The sequence below is a fragment of the Sabethes cyaneus genome, chromosome 3, assembly GCF_943734655.1.
Source record: "Sabethes cyaneus chromosome 3, idSabCyanKW18_F2, whole genome shotgun sequence".
NCBI lineage: Eukaryota > Metazoa > Arthropoda > Insecta > Diptera > Culicidae > Sabethes > Sabethes cyaneus.
Genome location: NC_071355.1, coordinates 33,377,263 through 33,387,117, shown reverse-complemented (window position 1 = coordinate 33,387,117; position 9,855 = coordinate 33,377,263). Strand labels below are relative to the sequence as shown.

General features: G+C 43.3%; 1 protein-coding gene across 1 annotated transcript; it reads right to left on the bottom strand.

Moving 5' to 3' along the window:
• Nucleotides 1-1,794: 1,794 nt before the first annotated feature.
• Nucleotides 1,795-3,845, bottom strand: LOC128741133 (probable maltase). Its single transcript, XM_053836727.1, has 3 exons — nucleotides 3,679-3,845; nucleotides 2,106-3,612; nucleotides 1,795-2,045 (listed from the first exon to the last, which is right to left on the bottom strand). Exons 1-3 carry the CDS (start codon nucleotides 3,818-3,820, stop codon nucleotides 1,946-1,948), a joined length of 1,749 nt encoding a protein of 582 aa, XP_053692702.1. The 5' UTR covers nucleotides 3,821-3,845; the 3' UTR covers nucleotides 1,795-1,945.
• Nucleotides 3,846-9,855: the final 6,010 nt, after the last annotated feature.

Below are 9,855 nucleotides of genomic sequence, written 5' to 3'. Positions count from 1 at the left end.
TACAATACGACTAGTTACAGAACAGTACTACCGTACATTGGGGTAACTTGTACCTTTTCCTGCTGTGAAACGGTATTAAATATCATTAATTCATTTTATGTTTCAGTAGAAATAGTATTTGCACGATGAATGTATTTCATTACAATTTAATTAATAATGTTTATTCAACAGAGTACAATTAATAGTTATTTAAACCCCAATGCAATGGTCTAGCTGTTCCCAGATGGCTCTCGCAGCTCGCAGAAGCTGTTAGAGTCAATAGGATCGAAGCACTTTGCTGTACTCTAACAGCTGGCCACGAAGTGTGTTTAATGAAAACAGATGGTCAAGTTTCAAAAAAGTGATTGTAAATTCAATATTGAAATAGAGCGACTGATGAAAAAGTGCAAATAATACCAGATTCAAATTACCATACTCGACGGTTCAAAACGCACTTTGCGATCGCTAAGTTAGCGCTCGACTGGGACTGACCCTAATGGTGTGATACTCAAAAATAATAAATCAAGTATTTCCGCAATAGTAAATTTCAATTTTTAGATAGTTGCTTATAAATGGCTTCAGTACCGCATCATTACATGTTACATGCACCGTAATGTGCACCGACGTGCGCTTCCATTCGAGCGTCCGTCCGTGTTCCATCCATAGAGCAACATGGAACAACTGAGATAAACGTGAAAAATTATTCCGTATCCAGTAACAAATGAGTGAAATATGTCCGTTCTAGATGGGACCGGGGCAAAACAAAAAATAAAAAAAACAACAGGGAAATACGCGGATATATCAAATTAACAGTCAAGCGTCGGCAATAAATACAGTAATTTTTTGGTCCCTGAGCGTTCATTTCATTGTGTTCTTGGGAGGGGGACGGTGGATGGAAATCCCTAGTAGAGCAGACAGAAAACGGAAAGTGCTGAACAGATACAGATGATGATGATGATGATACTACAAATAAGTACCCGACCCAGCGCAGCAGCGGCCAGCAGCAGCTCTGTTTCTCTCACCGCACACCGGCCAACAGCTATGCTACTAATAATCGTAATGACGATGAATAAATTCATTAATTATACTTTTTCTCTAGCCTTCCGGTTGCGTTGGATCTGATGGCCGACGATGGTGGCGGCGGCGGCGCCGTCGGCAGTTGGTCACCCCACGCTGGTGGGGGTGGGGGTTGGTGGTGGAAGAAGATAGCTACATATTTTCGTATCATTAGTCAGATGCGCTAATGAACCAAACTAGACAAGAGCCAGCCACAGTACCGGGCAAAGCGATTCAATTACCACTTGACTTCGTTGCATAGTTTCAGTTCGGTTGAGTAGCCTTTCATCTATAGTTACACGCAATCAACGGAACAATATTAATCTTTTTTGCTGGGTTCAAAATAAGGTGGTGTAAAAAGATAATTTAAATAAACACGATCTGGGCTACAATGTACCTAACTAATTTTACATTAATATTATATACCGAAAGTCTAAAATGATTCCATCTACCCCCAGCTAGGAGTAATTTATCACTCATCGCACAATGTTAAAATGAAAAAGGAGTGCCTTTAGAAAAGGTTGTTACGTTTTTTTTGGATCTGCATTACATCGATAGCCTTTACTGGCACGACTTGGTAAGCAGTCACTATTAAAATTCTACCAAACAGTAAATGGTACATCGACAATGGCGTCACTGTGGTTCTCAAGGAATGGAATGCGACCAATACCCGGGAGCTGCTGATGAAAGAATACTGGTCGATTGTCGATGGGAAACTGATGCAGATTATTAGTATTAAGTAAGACTGAAACAATGGTCTTGCAATAACTATAAATGTTCAACGCTTTAAATTGCCAGTAAAAATCGTAACATTCGTAATTGCTTTTATTCTAATGCGGTTATAGTTTATATTTTGCTTTAAATTACATGTAGGCATTTTGATTCCGGAACACTAGCCTTGGTTTAAAGCTTAAATATGGCGACGTACAGGTTTTTTCTTCGGATATTCATGCACAAGGACAATTCCACTCTCTCCTGTCAGCCTGTAGTTATTGGGGCTGATCATAGAACTGTAAGAACAGATTTTAATAACAAATATCGAAAAACTGATATTTTTGCCTCAAACTTACCCATCTGGAGTTCGAACGTGCAACGAAGAAATTTCCACCTTCATACGTCGAGGAAGTCCTTTAAAAGCGCTTGTCAAGTTCAAATGCTGGGGATATCTAGCAAAATTGAGCACTGTAATTACGTATCCAACTCCGACCAGGTTTCGTTTGTATGCCACCAGCTGCTTGTTGATCAGGTGCATTTGGAAATCACCATGCGACAGAATTGGACCCTTGCGGAACTTGGTGAGTTGCTTAAAAATCTTCAAATGACTCTTCTTAGCACGGCTTTGCTGGAATACGTTAAGACGTTTGTAGTTGTCGGCCGCTGGCAGCCAGGTTCGATCAGCTTGGGAGAATCCGGCGTTTTTCCTGCTGTTCCATTGCATAGGAGTTCGAAATGGATCGCGAGAATACAGTGTGTAGGTTTTCGACGATGTTTGGCAACCAGATGGGTCAATAGTCTGTTCCCAAGAAATCCACTGGTCCAGCATACCGATCTCTTCACCATAGTAGGTGACAGCAATATCCGGAAGGGTTTGCAATGCTATATTATACAAATCGATTTTGTTTTTGCCGAGTCGGGATCCGATTCGACCATTGTCGTGATTCCCAAGTAGCCAATTCGAACGACGACCAGCCGGAAGAGCTTTCCACCAAATGTTTACGTATTTAGCGAAGTCTGCTGCCGAGCTGTTCTGATCCAAGTTTCTAATCAACTGGAAGTTGAATGGTATGTGAGACCCGTTGGCAGTTTTGTTTCCAAACAGTTCGATATTTTTAGGGAGACTGGTGTAGGCTTCGGTCATCATGATACGAGTGTTGTTATCTCGGGCACTGTATTCATCAAGCAAGGAACGCCATTGATAGATCATGTCGTAGGTTTCCGGTTGATCAAAAGTTTCGCTGTGGATGAGATATTTAGGATTTTCTGGATCATCGGTAGCTCTGCTCAGGGGTTCATCGCGGTAGCGACCGTTCACTTCCGCACTTTCGAACAAATAAGGTATGGCATCGATTCGGAAACCACCAATTCCTCGATCCAACCAGAAGCGGAGAACGTTCTTCATTTCCTCCACTAATGCTGGGTTGCGATAATTCAGATCCGGTTGTTGCTTCAAAAACTGATGCAGATAGAATTCTTTGCGGATGTCGTTCCATTCCCAGGCAGAGCCACGAAATTCGCTGATCCAATTCGATGGCGGAACACGAGTCCCGTTCGGTCCTTCTAGACCCGGATGCCAAATGTAGTAGTTTGTGTACGGTTCAACACGATGTACCGAAAGATTGAAGAACTCGTGCTTATCACTGGTGTGGTTCGGTACAAAATCAAGAATCAAGCGCAAACCAAGCTTCTTGGCTTTGTTCACCAATCGCTGGAACGAATTCAAATCGCCGTACTCCGGTTGTATTTTGTAGAAGTTAGAAATATCGTATCCGAAGTCTTTCATCGGGGAAGCAAATATCGGCGATAGCCAAACACCGTCCATTCCGATATCCTTGAGATAACCGAGATTCTGGGTGATGCCTGTAGCAATAAACAATGTTTTTAGAAGTTTATGTTGACAAACTGCAAGCTTTTAGAACTACATACCGTCCAGATCGCCAATGCCGTCGCCATCTGAATCCTTAAACGAACGTGGATAAACTTGGTAGAAATTTCCATGCTCCCACCAGTCGAGGGACGTACTGGTGCCGACCAGTATAATGGCCGACAAAAGACTTAATGCTTTCATGCTGCTAGTTTTTACTCCAACAAACAGATGTTTAATAAAGACAGTACAATATTTTCAGTATTTATACTATCAAAAGATTCTCATTTGAAATTATAATTTGCTTCTATTGATAGATGGTCAATAGAGTGTCTGGATCAAATGCACTACGTCAAACGTGACTAATTGCAACGTGAACGGACAAATAATTATTTTTCCGTCTTTGTTTCAAGCGTACCACAAATGATGGTGGAAATAAAGGATTGGAATTTCGTTGGGTAACATTTGTTTAGCAATAATAAAGTTACGCATTGGCACAAAGTATGTTATGCAATTAGAATGGAATAGGGGAAAGTAATCAGCAGTAGCAGAATTTTCCAGGAGCGCCCATGGCGGCCGATTTCGACCTGCGTGAAATGTCAAACTCGAATAAATTTTACCTGTTCTAACGCCTAGCGAGGCATGGTCTGCTGAAACAAAAAAGGTACTAAAATTCATTAAGGAAGTCATACCTTCTCGAAGGGAATGGTCGCAATGGTTCAGGCTGGAAACCCCGATGGAAACATTGGTCGTATACCGACAGGGAAGTTGGCATGCGAACGCTAATTGTAGCGACTCGTCGCTATACTCTTGCCAGACTTGCGCGTCTGTTCTCGTTCTCATGTTAGGGACGGCTCTTGGTAATTAGATGATTCCTTCTGGACAACTCCTCAACCAAGTGCGCGGTTGTACTCTAGGTTATGAACGGCTCACAACAGCGTCTGATCCAGAGCAGGCGACTGAATTGTGAAATGTGTTGTCTCGGTACTACACATAAGATGACAGCCCAAACACGAGACTCGGTAGCGTGGTCATAGTAAGACAACCTACCTAAACCTTTATACTACGAACAATCAAGTAAATTCTACTCGGAACTTCATCGACTTCCATTTGCAGAAACACATCGGACAAGTCGTATGCGCTGAACACGGTGCAGCCGATCAGCTTGGATAAAATGGTGTCGTAACGGACATACCAGACAGTAAAGGTACACTGGTTCTCAAACTTGAACTCGTTAATAATACCACCTAGTTAATCCAAAAATGGCTTCTGGATTTGGTGGAACATTGACGTTGATTGATGATCTCGCATTCTGGAAAAATGCTTCCTGCTGTTGCAAAAAAAAAACTCTGCTGTTAGAGGGCAGATTCGCACTGTTGCTGCAAAATTTGAACAATGATGGCATCTGCTGATATACCCGACTGTTGATAGTTCTGATTGGGTGGATTGGCTCCTGGATGCTAATTTTGATTGGGCAAACCGCTTCCCTGGTGCTGTTTAATCAGCTGCCGTTGATCGTCCAGATCCATTTTATTGCAGATGCGCTTTCGTTTGTTCGGTGGCAGTGGCGTGATTAGAATTCGATCATGTTTTTCCTGCGCAAAATTTTCCATCAAAAAACACTCGCAACGAGGTGGCGTAATAAATGTGTAAGAACATTCAAATTCACTACGTTACGAACTAATAAAATGCTAAAATAAAACATGACGTATTAGAACGTATCAGTTGCTTATTGTTGGGAATTAGTAGAGCAACCGGTCTGTCTGATGCGGCTTCAGTTACACCTGGTTCCCAACACCGAGATCTGGGGATCAGAAGCACTTTCTTTCCCCGCAATTATATCCACAAAGCCACTCGGAGTTCACCTGACCAACGAACAATGAACCAAATCGATCACATTCTGCAAAGAGCATCAAATTTTACCAGCTGAGAGTCGGGGTGGTTCTTACCATATTAAGAATTCCTCTCCATTGTACTCGGTCCTGGGCTACTCGTCGCCAATTCGTTGCGCGTCTCAAAACACTTCAATGAGCATCTCAATAGCATTATAACAGACCGAGACGAAATGGAAGTTAACCTGGGAGTGCCTACAAAGATCCGGTGAGAAATCAGTCAGCTAAAGAATAAAAGAGCTTCCGGAATGGACCGACTCCCGGCAGAACTCTACGATAATAGCAAAGAACCACTAGCAATGGCACTTCACTGGATAATTTGAAGGAATTTGGAAGGAGGAAAAACTACCGGAGGAGTGGATGGAAGGTGACAAATCCCCCAAACATACTAACTTACTTACTTAATTGGCTTAACGTCTTACGACAAGGCCAACGCAGTATAATTTCTCCATATATTTCGGTCCATGACAGCTGGTCTCCACTTCACCAGTGCTCGCCAGATCTCCCTCCACCTGGTCTTACCACATCGCTCGCTGTGCCCCTCTTCGTCTTGTTCCTACCGAACTCGGTGCGAAAACTATTTTTGCAGGACAGTTATCCGACATTCTAGCAACGTGTCCTGATCAACATATCCGTCCAGCTTTAATCACTGCACTACACCATCCAGCACTGGATCCCTTCCATCGTAGCCATGTTAAATCTCGCAAGCTTAGACGGAAAGCCGTTTTCGTCCAAAGTTTTCCATTGCTCTTGTCGGTTTACGCTATCATATGCGGCTTTGAAATTAATGAACAGGTTATGCGTGGGACCTCGAAATTCACGGCACTTCTGGAGGATCTGCCGTAGGGTGAAGTTTTGGTCCGTTGTAAATCGACCCTCCATGAATCAGGTAACTTCCCAGAAATCTATTGGCTATTGGCGATAGTCGATGAAAGATGACTTGGGACAGCATTTTGAAGGCGGCATTCATGATAGTGATCGCTCGGTAGTTCTCACAATCCAGCTTATCGCTTTTCTTGTAGATAGGGCAGATAACCCCGTCTTTCCACTCCTCCGGTAGTCGTTCCGTTTCCCAAATCTTGGCAATCAGTTGATGCAGACAGCCGGCCAACTTGTCCGGGCCCATTTTAATAAGTTCCGCTCCAATGCCATCCTTTCCCGCTGCTTTGTTGTTCTTCAGCCGCTGGATGGCTTCTTTAACTTCCCTTATCGATGGGGGTGGCACATCTTCGTCGCTTGCTGCACCAATGTGGTCACTTTCTTCGCTATCATGGTCTTCCGCCTGCATGCCATTCAGGTGTTTATCGTAGTGTTGCTTCCACCTTTCGATCACCGCACGGTCGTCCGTCAAGGTACCTCCATCTTTATCTCTGCACATTTCTGCCCGCGGCACGAAGCCTTTGCGAGATCCGTTGAGTCTCTGATAGAACTTCCGTGTGTCGTGAAAGCGGTACAGCTGTTCGAGTTCTTCGCACTCCTTCTCCTCTTGGTGGCGCTTCTTGAAGAGTCGGGTTTGCTGCCTCCGTTTCTGTTTGTATCGCTCCACATTCTGACGGGTGGCTCTACGCAGCATTTGTTCCCACGCTGCGTTCTTCTCATCCAATATCTGCTGGCATTCCTCGTCAAACCATTCGTTACGTCGATTCGGTGCCACACTGCCTAGGACGTTCTCCGCTACGCTGTTAATGGCTATTTTCACGGCATTCCAACAATCCTCAAGGCTTTGGGCAGGGGCTTCATCCAGCTCACCCTCTTCCGGCAGCGCGGTTTCGAGAGATAACGCGTTGTTTTCGTCGACATTCGGTTGCTTCAGTCGCGCTAGATTATACCGTGGCGGGCGCTGGTATCGTAAGTTGTTCACAACAGATAGTTTTTGACGTATCCTTACCATCACTAGGTAGTGATCAATGTTAGCGCCCGGATAGCTTCTGACGTCGATAATGTCTTAAAAGTGCCGACCATCTATCAGAACGTGGTCGATTTGTGATTCTGTCTGGTTGGGTGATCTCCAAGTGTACCGATGGTAGAGGTTATGCTGGAAGAAGGTACTACGGATGGCCATGTTCTTGGAGGCGGCAAAGTCGACAAGTCTTAGGCCGTTTTCATTCGTTTGCGCGTGTGCGCTGAACCATCCAATCATCGGTTTGAATGCCTCCTCCTGACCAACCTGAGCATTACAGTCCCCGATGATAATTTTGTCATCATGTCTTGGGCAGCGATCGTATTAACGGTCCAACGGCGCGTAAAATTAGTCTTTGTCATCATCGGTACTTCTGAGGTGAGGACTGTGCACGCTAATATTAAAGAATCAGTTTCTTAATCTGCATATTCGGGGCATCCTCAAAACATATCGGTAGCACAACGTGCGCACGCATCATATTTTCATGGATTTGAAGGCAGCATACGATACAGTCGAGCGTGAACAGCTATGGCAAATAATGCACGAGAACGGTTTTGCGGATAAACATCGCCAACTCCTTCCTTTCGCTGACGATCTCTACTCACCGCCAAAAATAATACGAGTAAGAAGATTCAACAACGCTTTCAAGCTGATAGTCGAGCCCACATTTCCCTCCGCAAGACGCTACGATCATGAAGCATACGCTGACGATGTACGAAACGCCAATCAAACCGGTAGTCCACTACGGACTTGAGACTGTAACTTTGCTTGCGTAAGACATACGTGCACTTGCTGTATTTGAACGAAAGATGTTTTGAACTATTTTTGGCAGAGTACAAATGGAAAGCGGAGAGTGGTGCAGACGTACATATGTACCGCGAGCTGCAGGCACTGCTTGGAGATTCTCATCGTACACCTGGCGAAAGATGGGAAACTACAGTGAGCCGGCCACGTCGCAAGGATGCCGGACAACTGTGCAGTGAAATCCGTTCTCTTCAAGAATATCACCCACCGGTGCGGTAGCAGGAATAGAGGAGCTCAACGTGGTAGATGGCTCGACCAGGTTGCAGCCGACTTACGTCTGTCGAGACGCGCAATGAATTGACGCTACTCTTCGACCGCAATTTTCGCAATTTTTCAAGGATTGTGTCTTTAGTAGGCATTTAATTTATCCTTTCAAATGTCCCATATTCAGTGGATATCGCCTACTACGCATAACAACGGAACAAAAGAGAAACGCGAATCTTTTATACGCATTTATTGTCACTCGTGAGCGCAGGTTAACTATTATTTCATCTATCCCAAGAAACACTCAATCATGATTGTTTATTTTTAAATTTTCGTAACACGAGTTCATCTTCTCTTTGTTTGAGAGGATAAAACAGTGTCAGTTATCTTTCAGAGACGAAAATACACAGGTTACTATTAAATTTACCAAGGAACCAATTAACAAAAAAAGAGAAATCAAACAACCGAGATTATGTATTTGGGTATCACCATATCCCGTAACAAAGTGACAGTTATCAACAGTTTCCCATAACACCCGCCAGTGTCAAAAATGTCGCGACGATCGTTTTTACGTGCCGGTCAAAATTGACGCACCTTCGATTTCTAAAGGAAATGTTCACTTTTGTTAGTTAAATGTGAACGCAAAAAGCTGTTGTCTGGACAACGATTCGAAAAGCGCATGATGACTAATTTAGCATTGTTTCATGTTTTCGGCAAAACTGTTTGAATTCTTGGTGGGTTGCTTGATTGATTGTTTACTAGATAAAAAGCGGTATTTATTATTGCGACATTTGCCCCTATTTAGACTATCCCAATTTACACAATTACCACAGTCGTATCTCGCACACGATTTCGCTCAAGGAAAATGAAGTGAAAAAGAAGTGAAAAAGAAGGGCAAGAAGGAAAAAGAAGTCAAACAAATCAGTTGATTAAACTAAAAGCCACTCTAGTATCAAATTACCGGTGCAAGATGGGGTAGGGGTATGCTTAGGGCTGTCTAACCGGTAGAACCGGTAATACCGGCCAATTTTTGGATACCGAAATACCGGTTTTGGAAAGGCAAAAAACCGGTATTTCCGGTATTTTCTAATATCCTAGTTTTTTTAGTTTCCTTATTCAAAGAAGAACCAAGTTGGATAGAAGATTGTAAAACTCATAGAAACACAACTTCGTGTTAATGCTGACGAGATTCTTCGACTACTAGCAATGAAGAGGGTGAAACTGTGGGTCAAATAATTACAGCTCTTGAACCCGTTTAAGGCACAGTACTTCATCTTTGCTGTATGTTTCATGCAAATGTTTCATTGTATAAGCCAGACGTCACGTTTCAATTTATTTTTGAACAACTTGATATTTACAAGCCACCAAATTATTTTGAGAGCTTCGAATAATGAATTTAGGAAACAAGATCAGGGCCCGGCAACGTCGCTTACAATATT